This window comes from Lepisosteus platostomus, chromosome 4 (assembly GCF_059453375.1).
Source record: "Lepisosteus platostomus isolate fLepPlt1 chromosome 4, fLepPlt1.hap1, whole genome shotgun sequence".
Lineage (NCBI taxonomy): Eukaryota > Metazoa > Chordata > Actinopteri > Semionotiformes > Lepisosteidae > Lepisosteus > Lepisosteus platostomus.
This window is the reverse complement of record NC_142614.1, coordinates 29977889-29994716: the sequence shown is the minus strand read 5'-3', so window position 1 is coordinate 29994716 and position 16828 is coordinate 29977889. Positions and strand designations below refer to the sequence as shown.

General features: G+C 38.1%; 1 protein-coding gene across 5 annotated transcripts in view; it reads right to left on the bottom strand.

Annotated features, from left to right (window-relative positions):
• Window positions 1-873: 873 nt before the first annotated feature.
• The window catches only part of apc (APC regulator of WNT signaling pathway), a 76730-nt gene continuing 60775 nt past the window's right edge, over window positions 874-16828 (bottom strand). For 3 of the 5 annotated variants that reach the window (XM_088629368.1, XM_088629369.1, XM_088629372.1), the window contains 9 exons: window positions 16050-16157; window positions 13937-14053; window positions 13014-13392; window positions 11266-11361; window positions 10686-10825; window positions 10520-10597; window positions 9396-9512; window positions 8833-9047; window positions 874-8457 (listed from right to left, as the gene is read on the bottom strand). In XM_088629368.1, coding sequence (XP_088485494.1) covers window positions 1929-8457; window positions 8833-9047; window positions 9396-9512; window positions 10520-10597; window positions 10686-10825; window positions 11266-11361; window positions 13014-13392; window positions 13937-14053; window positions 16050-16157 — 7779 coding nt within the window. In that variant the 3' untranslated portion in view covers window positions 874-1928. The remainder of the gene's footprint in view (window positions 8458-8832; window positions 9048-9395; window positions 9513-10519; window positions 10598-10685; window positions 10826-11265; window positions 11362-13013; window positions 13393-13936; window positions 14054-16049; window positions 16158-16828) is intronic. The other 2 variants (XM_088629371.1, XM_088629370.1) reach the window with 2 other exon arrangements.

Sequence of the window (16828 nt, the reverse complement as noted above, 5' to 3'; positions counted from 1 at the left end):
GAATTAGGGCTGCCATAATGTATTGCATAAATATTCAAACTTACATACTTGGCACTTTCAGCTTCATCAGTTAGGAACACATTGTGTATAACTTTCTGTACAGTTCTCCTGCAGTGACGTAATCACTGACGTATTTCCTGTGATGGTTTTGGAGAATCTCTTGCACATTGCTTTACCACACATTCTAACATGCTAGTTTTGTAAGATACCAAACTGATGTGCCTACAATCATGAATATTTTACATGAAATTAAAAAAATCCAGTCTAAGAAGACATTTAAATTCAATTCAATATACTTTATTCATCCCCAGGGGGGAATTTAAGGGGAAATTAAATTTCACAAAGTAGTATTTAAATAAAGAGTGAAATGTAAATAACGAGAACTGATGCTTGGATATCTGTAATCTATTATAGACAAAAAAAAACCTTTACAGTATAGCATTGGCAATGTACCTTACTAGATCTCAACTGTCTTTCGAAATCAAAGCTACTTAAACGTACAAACGTGTCCGAAGTGTATTGTTGGAGGAATTCCTTCAGTGAATAAATGTATTTGGTCAATTACTCTATGGAAAAGGTTTGTAAATTGACTTGACATTAGTACACAACTTCAGTCCTGGAAAGCAAAAACTCAACAGGTTTAATAGGTTTCTTTGTGTAGCCATCACCGAAACCAGGTATAAATATTTAAGAGGTTCAGTTCAGCCAATGATGAACTTCAATTAGGTAGTTAAGAGGTCAGATGCAATGGAAACCTGCAGACATTGTGGCATTCTAGGACCAGAGTTGTGTTCACCAATATATGCTCATAACCAGACAACATCAGAGAAGCAGTCTTCTGGTGTAAGGTTCCACTAAATCCACAGCAGTCAGTTTTGCACCAAAATCTGTAGTGTTTATTATGTTGCTTTACACTTTGTAATCTGCAACACAGTGCTTCTTTCTTAAATAGGCAACCAGTTCCACTTTATTGCATGAAGGAAAATCATAAAACAAGTGTGTACATCTTAATCATTCACATAGTGTAGAATAAATCTTTTTTGGCAGAACAAAAAACATCTTGCTTCAGATAATATGCTATGACAGTGATAGTGGTTAAGAATAAAAACAAACCATTAAATGTTGAGAAATTATCAGACCAACACCAAAACATACAGTAATAATTTATTTTGAAATTTTCATTTAGTCCTTTTGAGACAACCTATGTCTCATTAGTAAAAGAGCAGCCATCTCACCTCAATAACATAATATACAACAAGTTAACAGCATAGCAAAGGATCTACCTACTTTCTGATAAAATCTATTTCCAAAGTAAAACAATCTCATCCAAGGTTTCCAAGGTTACAGATAATACCTTATTTTCACACACAAAATAGTGTAAGTTATTACACTATAGCTACCTATACACACCATGTGACCACAAATGTTAATCGTTACTTCAGGAAACAAACCATCAGATCAGTTCATGCAGAAGAGCAGGATGGGAGTTTTTGAAGCAGTAAATTAAAGTAATAGCTCTGTTTGCATGATGTATTAAACTAATGCTGACTTATAATAAAAATCTCAAAAATCAAAAGCATCAATAAAAGTCCTTTTTAAACAGTGTTTTACCATCTCAAAAATCTTGTTCAAACCAAGCAAGGATCATGTCAGGGATTCAATTTAAATACATCAAAAAACAATATGTACAGTACAAATATGCTTACTGTCCCCTCCAAATTTATCTCTTTCTGATAACCAAGTGTGCCAGCCACATTTCTACCAGCAATGATAGTGTGCCTTAATCAAATATGGCTTCCAGAACAGATACCTTCAAAAAATATTTACATTGTATTCTTCCCAACAGTCAACAAAGCAAATGTACTAAAGTATACATATTAGTGATCAAATCCTATGTAAATTACAAATTATGATTTTTTTCCATACTTTCACACAGAAGTCACAAGGTATGATCCAGAAAGACGTTTGGGACTTTGATTTCCACTTGACTCAACACCTTCTCCTTTGGAGTCTCTTTTTTTTGTGCTGCTGTTCACTGGTGTTGGGATCTGTGATGGTCGAGCAGATGTGCCATCATTGCTGCTCTTTCTAGGGCTTGGATTGTAATTGAATGGGGTCACTCTTGCTGCGACAGCACCACTGGGAGAGCTGTGCTTACTGGAATTTGAAGAACTGAAAGGGGTGCGCTCACTGATGGGATTTTCATGAGTCTCTGGTGTTGCACCTGGATTGCTTGCAGCTGCCTTAACATCCATTCCTTTTTTGTCAGTGTATTCACTCTTGGTGAATGAATTCACATTTTCTAAACCAAGAACACAAACAGGTGCATTTTCATTCACCATGGGTTGTTTAGACTGTGGGTCATTTGCATCCGGGTCATCAGCAGTTAATTTTTCTGGCAAACTGTCAATAACTGGAGGAGTGTTGCCTGTTGGTGATTTTCCAGACCTAGGGTTGTTTATAGGACAGTCCTCAATTCTGACCCACACATCCTCAGTTTTGGACACAGCAGGAGCCATCTGATGAACCAAAAGTTTACAATCAGCACCAAGTGCATCACTTGATGGATCCTGGGTTTGGTAATTTGTCAACTGAGGAATGTCACTTTCCTTAATTTTTCTCCAAGTTCCTTTCAAAGGGGCATGGCTCTCTTTACTTTTAGCTCCTTGAGCAGGACTTGCACTCTGCCTTTCATCTTCGCTTTTTGCTTTTTCACTAGATTCAGAAGATGCTGAAAGTATAGATGAGGAGCTCCCTGTTCTCTTCCATGTACTTACTCTTGGCAGGGATGAAGAGTGTTTGCTGTGCTCTCGCTTCCAAGTGCCAGACCTGTTAATTGGCAGTCTGGAAGGACTTTCAGAATGGGAGCGAGCAATATCATGCCTTCTCAGTGATCTTCCATCACCATTTTCAGATGATGAATTTTGAGCGTGAGGGGATTTCTTCCAACAGCTACCTTGATATGGCAAAGTTAATGACATATCTGGCAGAGAAGGACTTAACACTGGTGTCTGTGACTGGGATCGGTTTGGAGATACTGGCCTAGAGGAAGGAGATAAAGACTCAAAGGAAGCAGACTCTTCTAGTTTTCGCTTTAGTGTTGGACTAGGGGCTTCTTTTATAAAGGTTGACTGACGTACCAGTACAGGTCTCTCAGACCTATCAGACTCACTTCCACTGGACTTTGTGGAAGACATCCTGGACAGCTCTACCTTTTTAGCAGAACCAGAAGCTGCTGACTGGTTCAAGCCCTTGGAAGCTGATTCACTCCTTGGAATTCCACTAGTACTTCTAGGTAAACCACTCTGCTTTGTGGGGGTTTGCTGCCCTAAATGTCTGCCTGGAGAAGTATAGGACATTCTAGCCGAACCTGTTGACTTGGAAGAAGCTGTACTTGGGGATGATGTGCGAGGTAATTGTGACAACTTGTTAGAAGGACCTATGCCATTTCGTCCAGGTGACACAGATGTGCGACCAGGTGATTGCATGGGTCTGGTCAACGGCTGCTGTGTAGGCCTAGAAGGAGTTGAATCTCTCGAACCCGATCGAGAAGATGCCTTACTTGATCCTCCTTGAGAACTCTGTTGCCTACTTGCACTGTTTGGGTCTGATTTAACAGGTGTTTTACTCCTAGGCGAATTACCAGAAGTCTGGCCTTGGGAAGGTGTTTTTGAGGTACCACTTTTTGGCGGTGTCTTTTTTGGAACTGGACTGGTGCTTGGTGAACTGCTTCGTACACCAGGAATATGAATCATGGTTCTTCCACGTGAAATCATGGGAACAGGGACGTGTTTCTGTTGAGAAGAAACACCCTCAAGATTGGATCGCGCCTTCCCAGTTATCAGACTTTTATACACTTTCTTTCCACCTTTAAGGCTTTTTGCTTGCTCTTCCTCTTTCTTCTTTGATTCTAAAGTGCTCTTTTCCCCTGGTTTTAAGATTCGTGGGCCTTTACCGGAGGTTATTGGTTTCTCTTCTTGGTCCGGTGTAAGATGGAAAGGAGATCCTATTGAAATACCAGACTTAAGAGACAGGATTGAATCAGAATCAGAAGAGGCCTGTCTAGAGAGGCTAGCAGCAGCCTGATGCAAGCTACTCACTATAGAGTTAGCACCTTCTTGAATGGCCTTCCAATCAAAAGATTCAGAATCAGGTGAAAGAGCCTGCTCTGAAATGGGACTTTGTACATCTCTTAGGTCCAAACTTAAATCTGTTTCTTCAGCTAATATGCCACCTACATTTTTATCTTCAATTAACCCATGGTCATCTCCTTTGATTCTAGTTGGCTGTTTTTTCTTTTTTGGCATTGCCGAACTGATACATTCTTGCAGAAGGTCATCTTCTGAATCAATGCTAAGAGAACTAAGGGAACTGTTCCTAGAAAAGCATACTGGCGTATCTTCAACATGGAAGGCCTTGGGTGCATAACCAGATGCCTGAGGCCTGGATTCTTCTGCCTGGGTGTTTGAATTTTCTTTCTGATTGGAGTCCTTATTATTGTTTTCTTGGTCTATATCACTCAATGAGCTGAGAGAAGAGTTTCTAGAAAAACACACAGGTGTATCTTCAATAGCAAAGTTCTGCATCTTTTCATCTGTAATTGATCCTGTGGTTTCTTTGGATGTCTGTGGGAAAGTTGCTTGTTTCTGCAGAAGAGGTTTTGCTGGAGGCCTGTTAGGAGAAGGTCTATGAAACATCTGTGTTCTACCGGTGGATGGGTAGCTAGAAGGCTGTTCAATGGTATTTTTTGTTGAAGCTTTTTTCTGCTCTTTTTCTTTTTTAAGTTCTGCCTTTTCTTTAGAAAAGTCCAGTTCATCATCATCAAAGTCTAACGAACTAAGAGAATCATTACGAGAAAAGCAATAAGGCGTACCCTCTATTGGTGTATAATGGTGAGGTGAATCAAAAGCAAAACTCCCTCGTATTCGCTCTTCACTGCCCGGAGGTTTGTTTGTATACTCTCTAGAGGCAGTTTTTGGATCTCTTTTTTTGACTTCCTTGTTTTTATCAGAGAAAGAGCCCTCAGGTGGACAAGTGTTGGTAGGCTCTGCTCTTTTCATTACTCGAGCTCTATATTCACTGCTTTGAGGCATAGGCTTCACTGGAGATGTAGGCTTCTTTTTTTCTGAATCTTGTGGTCCTGGACTCCCTGGAGATGCAGATGTGTGCTGTACCTGATCTATAATTTTTTTCACTCTGAAAGGCTTATGACTTTTACCCTTTGGCATGGCAGAACTTATACACTCAGCAAGAATCTCCTCACATTCCTCAGGTTTTTCATCTTCCACTGCAACTGCAGGTGTAGAGGGACCTTTGATGACATCCTTTGTATCAGTGCTTCTCCCTTCTGGATTGGTATCTCTTCTTTCAATAGTGGCAGGCCCTGCTCCCATGCTGGTGTTTTCAGCATTTGCTAACTCATTTGGAGGGGACTCGATGGTAAGATCACTAAGAGATGTTGCTGTTGAAAAGTTAATGGGGGTTCCCTCAACACAATAAACTCTTGGCATATCTTCCCCATGAGTAAAACTGACATGCTTTTGCTGCTGTCCCCTGTTTTGTGAAGGGAGAAGTTTATACACAGGCAGCTGACTTGGTTTTCGGGCTACAGGTGGAGGTATTCTTGAAGTGGTTGATGGTGATGGCTTTTTGGTTTTTCTTGAGGACTTGGTTGGCATAGCAGAGTTTATACACTCTTCCAATATCTCAATGTCATCATCATCAGAACCAAGTTCACATGGAACTTCAGGCTTATTTTCAGTCTTGGCTTCTTTAGTGTCTTCTTTTTCAGTGTCTTCATTACCATGATCATCTTCATGAACTGGAGGCATTATTCTAAGTTCAATATCTTTCTGAATAAAGGGCTCATCAAGACTTAGTGCACTTAAACTTGAAGAACAAGAAAATCCATCTGGTGTGCTTTCGGTTGCAAAATGTAAGAGTGTGTCATTGTCCGGAAGTACCTGGACTTTTTGAACAGCAGTGTTTACAGCTACATGTCTTGGAGCTAGCTCTCTCTTTTCAACATGCGTAGGCACTTTCATTTTGTGTTTAATCTGAGTTGCGTGTGGTGGCGGAGTCTTGCTTCGGCTTGGGGGCATTGTTTGCCCAGGACTGTCTGGAAGATCACTTGGACTAATAATTCCACTAACCATGCCACTACATGGTTCACTCTGTACAGAACTGGCAATTGAGTGACTCTCAAAGCTATCCAGAGAGCTGACTGAGGTACACCTGCTAAACATTAGAGGTGTCTCATGTACATAGTGCTCTGGAGGACTTTTGGGAGTCTGTGCTCCACTTTTGGATGGAGATTTGGCACCAGAAGAAAATTCAACAGCTTTATGTCTTGATCCATCAGATGTTGCCACGTTAGAAGCCTGATTTCTATGAGGCTTCATTCTCATGTACTGAGATGATGACTGGCCTTCAGCTACAGGCTGTTCAGACAAAACACCACTGGCTTCTTTGTCAACAATTGGCAGAGTTGGGTAATTATTTGCAGAACTTCTGGGTTGCTCACGCCCTTCCATTTCATCCTCTGCAGAAGAAAGTGATGACAAGGAACTGCCCCTTGAAAAGCAGATTGGAGTGTCTTCCACACAGTATGTTTGTATGGTTTCTTGATTAATGGAGGGTGCCTTGCATGTCGAAGTCTTTTGAAGCACCTGAGGTGGCCCAGATCGTGTCTGAGCTGATGAAGGATGTAGCTGGCTTTGTCTGCCGGATGTTTTGGATGCTGTACCAGAGGAAGTTCCACTACCCTGTGTTAAATGATCCTTTGCCGAGCTCTTAGCAGATGATGACTTTGAATGAGTAAACATAGACTTTTGGGAAGAGGGGGATTCTGATGAGTATTTTAAACTATAATCAATTGGTTGTTCAACATGGTGATGTTCCTCACTATACTTTACACTGTAATTTGTTGGCTGATCCTCTTCATCATGTTGCTCCTCTTCTGAATAGCGCTCACTGTAGTTTGTCGGTTTATCATCTTCATAATCATCAACTGGGCACATCGGCTGACTTATCTTTTTGTTCATACCATGACTAGAGCTACCCCTGCTTTGCTCAGAGCTGTTGGAGCTCCTTCTGAAGCCACCAGGACACTCTGGCTGTACAAACCGAGACTGATATTTCATGTGTTTTTCTTCACTATCACTAGTGCTTTCAGTATACATTTGATAAGCTTGATTTTGAGATCTCACTGATTTCTGATCATTTCGTTTCATTTCATCTTCAACAAGATGTTTAGGTCTTGCCCATCTTTCATTTTGACTAGGACTTTGCCTTCCCGAATTCAGCTGTTCATCAGAATACTTCAGACTGTAATTAATTGGAGTGTCCAGGTCTCCATCATTGTCTTCCATATGATTGGCACTGTGTATTTTGTGAGCTAGGTCAGCTGGATATTTGCCATAGCTACAGAATTTCCCTTCATCATCTTCTGAGTAAGAGTCCACTGATGGCTTCATTTGACCCCTTTTGCCATACCCATCACTGCTACTCACACTATTCAAGCTATCATTTGATGCCCTGTATTCCATTTTTACATATGGCATTGGACATGTCCTATTTGGATGTTCTGGTTTATTGAAAGCATACACATTTGAATGTGTATGAGTGGATGAACGCCTTATGCCACTTATATCCTCTTGCATGCAATGAATATCTGTAGACGTTCCAACAGGCCTTTCCTCTTGGGATATATGCATGCTTTGTACTTCTTCCATAACCTTAGCAATCTGTGCTGCTGTTGTAGATATCTGCATGCCTATTCTCTTGGAAGTGTTATCTGTCGAAGGGTGGAACCCACCAGGCCCAGCTCCTCTCCTTTCTCTGTCAAGGCTTCGATCCTTTTCAGCTCTAGAACCTTCTGAATTTCCTCTGCTATCTCGAGATGAAGAGCTAGACAGCACCGGAGTGTTCATGTAAGTCGAAAGCACTGTAATATTGTTAGGATTAAAACTCTCTGGCCTACATAATCCATCATCATTATGACGTCCTGAGTCCAAAACATATTCACTGTAGACATTTTGTTTATGTCTTGGTTTGCTTCTATGTGAAGCTTTGGGGCTCAAATTATCAATATTATCAAATGTTTCTGAGAGATGTTGTGCATCTAATTCTTCTATTAAAGCCTTTTGTTTCCTAGCATGTAAGGAAGGCAAGCTAGATCCCGGGGACATGATGTTGGCATCCTTATATTTAGCTGGTCGGTTGGCCATGAGGTTCCTTAAAGCTGCTGCACTGCCCATTGCAATCATTTTGTGCTTTGAGTGAATCAGGTTTTTAAGCATGCTAACAGCTCCCATGTCCCACAATGCTTCTTGATCCTTTGCATTTCGAGCAGAAAGGTTCCACAGTGTTCCGCATGCATTACTGACTATTGTTAAGCTGTGAGATTTCAGATGTTGAAGTAGTGTCTGTAGGCAGTTATTTTCTCTCAGTATTTGCCTAAAGAAAAGGAAAAACAGTTATTGAATGTTAAAAAAAACTTAGACCACTTTTTCTTACATATAAAATGTATCTTTGGACTTGAGGATACTGTTAATTTTGATTAAACACATTAACTTCTTATCAAATTAAGATCCCAAATGGAACAAACATGCATTGGAACTAAGTAATAGATATGGATATCCACTAGTTTAAAGTTAAATTTTTAAAAGACGATTATATAAAATCCATGTTTCTTTTGAATTGTATACCTTCACAAGCACTGTATATATTGTGTGATGTTTGAACTTTTGAGATTTCCTTCTATTTGTATTTTTTTTTTCCTGTAAAACAGATTTTAATTCTAAAAGTACTGAATATAAACCAGATACGTACCTATGTTCTTCGTTTGTTGCGATTAGACTGGACACGTTTCGTAGGATGCCTCCTCCACTTTCTATGATAGCAAGGGTATTGGTTTGACTTCTGTATGTTAAAGTGCTAACTAAAAACGCTAATGCACCATCCACAGCACAGATATCAGCTTTATTTTCAGTGCAGTGGGCTGACAGGTTCCACAGAGCACTTAAGACACTCTTAAGGGTAGACTCCTTTAAGAAAAAAAATGCAAATGAGTTATAAAGAAGCAAAAACGCAAAGCAAAATACACATTATAGTAAAATGTATGCCTAAAACAGTGTATAAACAAAATTGTTGGCATTTGTGTAACAAATGTGTGAGGAAAACTAAACAAGTAAATATTATTTACTGTGAAATCCACATTTATACACATCTCTACAGTAAAATAGGAGTAAAGTGATCAGACAACATTATCTACACTTTAGAAAAACAAAAGATTATTAAAAGTGCTTTAAAATACAGTCAGAAAACAGAGAAATCATGCTATGAAAGTCATTTGTTTTATAAACCCATAGAAAAAAATAATCCTTCAATTTTACCTTCTTTACATCCAGAGCACATTCCATGAGTGCTTTGACACTGCCCACTTCACGCAAAGTCTTTTTACTGTTAACATCCGCTCGCCAAGACAAATTCCTCAGAACACTTGCGATAACCTGCAAATAGATATTTTATTTCCATTTAAAAATGTGGAATAATATCCATAAGTATTCGACAGAGTAATTACAATGGGAAAAAGTGTGGGCTGCCATGAACATTTCTATTTACTGGACAGCAGTACTTCCTAATTTATATCAATGATCCTGACTTGGCAAACATGGCTAAATAGCTAAATGTACTGATAAGGATAGTGGACTGAAAACAAAGCAAAGAAAGACCAAAACTGTACAGAACTGAGAAGACTAATGTAGACGATATAGAAGTATTAGATAATATTACCAATAAATTCACAGTAAACTAGTAATTGATCTAGGCAGTAAGAATACACATTACAAGTAAGATGCATGTCAATGATCCTCAAAAAAGCAACAATGCAAGTAATGTTTTAAAAATAAAGACAATAAAACAAAATAGTGAAGTGCAGAACTGAAGTAAAGAGATGCTGTTAAAATTATACAATGCATGTTAATATATAATATAACATTACTTTATTAACCCTTTACAATTTCTTGCATTAGGAATTATCTTTTCGCATACCCCAGCTTGCTCTCCGTGATCTCCACACAGACAGGGAGAGAGCCTGGGGTCAGAGCGCAGGGTCTGCCATTGTACGGCGCCCCTGGAGCAGTTGGGGTTAAGGGCCTTGCTCAGGAGCCCAACGGAGTAGGATTCCTCTGCCGACTGCGGGATTTGAACCGGCAACCATCCAGCCATAGGCGCAGATCCTTAGCCACAGAGCCACCGCTCCGCCCCAATGGCAGACCCTACTTAATATTACAAATGAATTTGACTATGTAGCTATTACTGTACCATCTGAGCAAAAGTACTATAAATGCATTCTGAATGATGAAACTATTTTTGGCCTGAGTCTTTTCTGGGTTTTTTTTTCTGCTTCTTCTCTTAGGGCTTATAATGCATCACTACAATTTGTATTTCATATTTTTCTTTATATCTCCGTACAATAAAGCCTCTGAACTTTTATTGTATTGACAAAACACCATACCTGCTGTAGATCTTCACTCTCAGATTTAAGTTGGGCAACCATTGCCCTCATGCAGCCTTTCATCGAACACAAAGTTGCCTGTTAATTTGAAAGAAAATGCAGGTGAATATATAAAAATAACATTTTAATATATTAGGAAGCTGAGTCAGTTTAATTCTTCCCCTACCTTATTTGCCACATCTCCAAAAGTCAGGTTTGTTAATGCCATTCCTGCATATCGTCTTAAAGTTACACTGTAGTGGTCATTAGTGAGTCCATACATTTCACAGTCTACCTGCAACAGCTCTCCAATAGCTTGCAGTCCTCCTGAAAAAAAAGAAGGTAAAAATAAAATACTAAAACACTGAATAGAGTTTTTTCATGGATGTCTTTAAACTCATCTGTGTTAGTAGTATTCTAGAAAAGAAATGGTTTACAGGGCCAGACAGGCTGAAGGAAGGAGAATTATCACAAATCATGGCTTACAATCATATACACAGATGTCAAACCTGCTGAAAATGATCAGGCTGAGAGGAATAAGAAAATGATTTGCTTTTAGTAGACATGACATTGCATTGTTTGAAATCAAATTACTCAATTTAATTCAGTGCAATAAGCAGAGACAGATAAAGGCAGCAACAAAACAAGGCAGGGATTGAACATATACAGTTTAATTTCTTATTTTAACTCATGTATACTTATTTTGTAAATTCCTACTAAATACAAAGAACATTGAGAAAGTTCTGTAGTAAAGTTGGATTTTTTACCTAGCTCATTCATTGCATGTCTGTGTTCTTCATCAAATGACAGTTTCATCAGTACACACACAGCAGGGCAGATCTGATGCTCCACTGGAGAAGGCACTAGAAGATCAAGAAAAGAAAAACATCCAATTGCATTACTAGTATCATTAACAAAGCACGCAATAGGATCAACAGATTATGTAGGTGGCAATTACCCATTAGATAAATTATTCCAGATAAATGACCAAAGCCACAAAAAAAAAAACATGAACACAGTCCACACTAAATGGACAAACAGATACTGTCACATTATGAGCCCCTGAGTAGCTAGTGAACCACTACCATATGACCAACTGCACTCCAGAAATGCAAAATATTACTTAACATTACTTTTAATACATTATAAATTCAAAGCACTATAACTTTCAGGACACTACATGGAATATGTTTAAAACCAAAAACAGGAGGTACTTCTTTTTCCAAATTATTGCAGGTATATGGAACAACCTAGCGAGTCATATGAAGCCAAAATCCTGAAAAGGCTGGATAAGATCCTTGGATCTGTAATTTACTAACCATCAAATATGCCAGATGAGCTTAATGTACACCTCTCATTTGTAACCTTTATATTTTTTTATGCTGATTTTTATATAAGCTACTATAACTGCATAGTCTTGGTTTAAAATGTGTGAAATAGAAGTAAAAATGCTTGGCTCCTCTCGAGTATATCCCGTGACCTTGACCATAATTGGAACAAGGAAATGATGAAAAAACTGATCATTAAACAAGTTTAATAATTTTAACCCCAATAATGCATATAAATTCTACAGTTCAACTTTAAATCTTCTAAAACTAGTTTGTTTAATCTCTGACCTAACTGAATTATATTGCAGTTATTCATTGTACTAATGTCAAAAGTATCTTAAGGCAAGTTTAAGCTCAATATCAGAACTATCATATTACAACTAACTTGCGCCATTGTGAATAGGAGTTTAAATAGAATTGGATATATAGCACAATCATATCAGACATATACATGAAAAGGTTAATGTCCAAGCTGCTGTAGTGAGAGCTACGTACCTCACCAGGACATGCGTGGCAACCAATACTACTACACTTAATCTGATTGATATATTTCTATCAAATTTTAATTTGCAATTAAAATAGCATTTTTTCCCTCAGATTTGAAGCAATGAAAAGCTTATAAATATTGATAGATTTACAGCGTTTAAAAAAAACAATTATATTTGATCTTTATAATTCCCACTTTTGGATAGCCCTGCTGGCATTTAACTTGACATACTACCTCTGAAGGCTCTGTATCAGCCAGACAACAAGCACATGCATCATTTGGGAAGTCCATGCCATGGTTGGCAGAGCTAGGAATAAAAAAAATGCACCTTCTAGGCTACAAGACTCTTCTTTTACCGATTTATTGAATACACCACCCTTTGGATCATTTCATTGTTTGCATGTCTTCCTTATTAATTGCATGTTGCTTTTTTTTCAAAAAACACTATCACTACAGTCAACAAAAAAAAAGGTTCTGTGCAGAGGATTAACATTTGCAACTAACACTAACACTCGTTAATACATTTTAAACAACCTACAATAAAATATCAGAAAGGTCATTTATGTCAAGAGTCCACAAATATTTTTTACAGAAAAAAAAACTGTAATCAATCATTTCTCAATATCAAGTTCATGCAAGGTACCATGATGCAGAAAAATCCAGCATCCTCACTCAGAAATGTTCAGGAGAAATAACCTACTGGGATTTTTGTCCTGATCCACTCCCCGCTCGTGGGCCTCTTGCCATTCCCAACAGGTTTCACAGTAGGCCCGGATCTGCTCCAGCAGGTGAAGAACACGAATCTCTCGTCTCCCTCGCTTGTCATCAGGCTGCGAGTGAATGATGTTGTGTAGAGCTGCACTGGCCCTTGCACGGGCCTCTTTACTGCCTCGCGAATTACCCAGCAGCACCGAGTCTTTATCATTGCCATGCAACAGCTGGATTAGCAAAGGAAGGCAGCCCGATTGCCGCATTGCAATACAGCTGTCCTGGGAACTTGACATTGCCAGCAAAGTACGAGACATGTCGTCTTTATCGTGGGTACCGAGCATTGAGAGAAGAGAATAAACCATTTCCACCTAAAGTCAAAACAAAGAACAGCTACATGTAAAAATGAATTTTTGCCTCTGCTGGAAAATAACAGATTAAAGTAAATTCAAAATCAGAAACATTTAATTAACTTTGGAAATTTAAGATTAAGATGAGAACATACAAAAAGAGCTTCATTTAAATTAATTTAATTTAACGTTGTTAAAAATAGAAACATTTAGACGAATCATATTTAACTATTTACAAGGTAGGAGAACTACCTTGTATGCCCTTAAGTGCATATAAATGTTCACTTTATAACAAATGCATTTATATTTGTTTTGTGCCCAGCTACCATTTGTTCCGACTTCAGTTCACATATACAAAACTACATGTTATACTGAATGCAACGTCTAGTTCAAATTATGAAATTTATACTGAAATATAAAGCAAGACTAAACAAAATGTATAGCCACATTTCATATTTCAGTTTACAAACATGCAATTTTGAAAAACTGTTAGTAAGACTATCCAAACAAACACAGCCAAAGAACTGTTACAATTATTTTATTAGTAAAAATGCAGTGTAGCAACCTGGGGCTTGGAATCTTCGGTTACCTTGGTACCCAGGTGACTTGTCAGTCGTCTTGGGACAGAATAACTACAGCTCATTTCATTGGCTGCCTCGTGATCCATTCGGGCACTTGGACCCTGCAGAGACAAAAACCAGACAAAATAGAGCACGGAAGAGTTTAGACTACAGGAATGATTAAAATTGATAGTGAATAAACCTTGATGATATTTTGTGCCACAACACAGGCCATCCCAATGTATTACCAAAAGTAATGTACAGTTATTTCAGTAACTTTGAAGTATAAAAATGTGTTAGCTGATTGCTATTTTAGGTTTATCAACCAGTCTTTAGCAGCATTAACAGTTTTGTCCATTCTTCAGCTTTAAATTAGAATCGCTACAGAAAGTTTGTTCAGGCTTGTATCAAGTTGTTCGAGATGCAATGAAAGTTCTGCACTGTACAAAATGCAGCATTGTAAAGGAAATAAATCCTCCAGATATGATAAAATGACAAGAAGGCTGAAGACAAAAGCAATTGCAGAGGGCCCCCGCAACAGAAATGTGCATTTGCTTCATAACCTGTAGAGATGACAAAAGGAATGAGCTATCATACATTTTGAACAAACTTAATTATGAAAACATGCTGATACTCCTTTAACAAATGACATATACTGTAAGGCTAGAAGTCTAAAATCATACTTTTCTGCCATGCAAAACCAAATCTGTCAATAAGGCCTCATCTCATATGAGACAGTATTAATGCAACCCCCAGTTCACCTATTAATATAGTTTAGAAATACACCAGTTACAAAGAGCATCTCCAACTGAAATCATTAATCCCAGCTGTAACAAGTATTGAGAGAAGGTAATCAATGTTGCTAAAACACAAGTTGCTTTGTGTAACCAACCAAGTGTAATATAATTGTAATAGATAGAACTGAGCAGATGCACATCATTACTTAATGGCTATTTCTGTTCTAAAATGTCATTTGGGTACCACTAAAATTATTTAAGCTGGACCTTCACCTAATGTTTTGTAGTACCATGACGATACTGTACATCCTAACCACTGCATTCAGAAGTGCAGTACAAGATAAATACAGCATCTCCTCTGGTTTTGCAAGAAAAAAAAAATTAGGCTGTGACTGATTTTTGCATGCAGCTTTTGAGTATAGTACCTTCAGTAAAGACGTGCGCTTGTAACAACCATAACGATGGCAGTTTGCAAATATGCTCATCGAGTTAATAGTAGTGTGTGTATGGGAAACAAAGTGCTATCACCACCAATTAAGGATGGCTAGCCTGTTCTTCCACCTTTTATTATTACCACTGACGTTTTACATACAGAAATCATTTCAGGAACAGGATAAAATGATAATGTAACTCCTGCCTGAGGTGAAATATGTTAAGCATCTACCAAACAGCCTTTTGCCTGCTGCAATATAAAATTACAGTAAGCACAACCGATGCACTATACAAAAGATAGCAAGAATAATGTAATTAAAATCAATCCACTTAAAACACATACTTGTTCCCAATCATAAAAAAATTGCCTTTGGTCAGCAAAACAGCATTTAATTCCTTGCTTTGAATTTAAGACAGCAGTCTTACACCTTGTATAGCCTTTGAAAATTACTGTTGTGTGTGAAATTAACAATTAAGAAATTCCACAGTCTTAAAGCACACCTAGTATAAAATTTGGCGATTACAGTAAGACTAAAGAAAACTAAAGTTTCACTTTTAATGCGGAAATAAAATTTCTGTACATGAAATAAAATTGACGATCTTTTCAATTTATCTGATGCTGCACAGTCAAGTAATGGAAAATATAAAGAAATCAAAATCAGAATTCAAGATTCTGTACAAACATGGTTATGTGGAGTTAGCCAGACCAAACCTCCAGTTTCAATGCTATTCTCTGTGCCACAGCTTAAAATGGTTGTGCAAAACACTGTTTAAACAGGCTGCCTGAAAGAAGAAAATGCAGAAGCAGCAGAATGATGGCACAATCAGGTCAGGTTTGTTTACTGCTAAGTAATCGGACAACCCCCGCAGTATTCAGCACTATTCGCCAGTTGTTGCTCTTGTATTTGATACAGAGATGGAGCGCAAGAGAAAACGTAAGTTTACCTACCTGACCACACCCCGTGGAACCCATTCCAGATTCTGCAGCTGCCTGTCCTGCCTCATTCTGTCTCTCTGAATCACGTGAAGCTGGGTCATGCTTGGTCTGCGACGCCTTCTGTGTAAAGAACAACTTCACCATGAAGCATCAGCACACAGCATTGGCAACAGGCAGTGTTTGCCAGCTGCTATCATTACATTTTGTTCAAGCATCTGCGGTTTCTACTCTACTCCATATCCCCCTGACCTAAATAATCAGTAGCTCAGATTGGGTTTTCTCTGAAAGGGGGATGGGTGGGTAAGAGGGGAAAATTATTCTATTATTCCACTACACTAGTTACCTTGAAGATTTGCAACCTCAAAAACTTCATAAGGACTAGCTACATTAAAACAAATTCCATGGCATTCATTTTCTTATTCCTATATAGTCTTTTCTTGAAAAGAATCATCAAATGCAACAGGAGAAAAGATGCACAAAGCTGCCTTTTTTTTGCATAGTCACATGATTCAATCACATCTCTTTAGGCAAATGCAGAGCTCTTGAGCTGTTATTTATAGCATAGCTCGTTATACCAAAAAAACAATCTAAGCCTATAAAATATTATACTACAAAATCAAACATGAAAAGGTTTTCTGCCCTTTTTACTAAAGGTTTCCATTTCCAAAAATGTTTTATTGAAACTTGCAACCTTGGCAATCTTGCAATGATACAGACCACTCTTTCTAGGATTAATATTTAATTTTGCATATTACATTTTAATGTTAAATTTTACATACACAATTTTAATT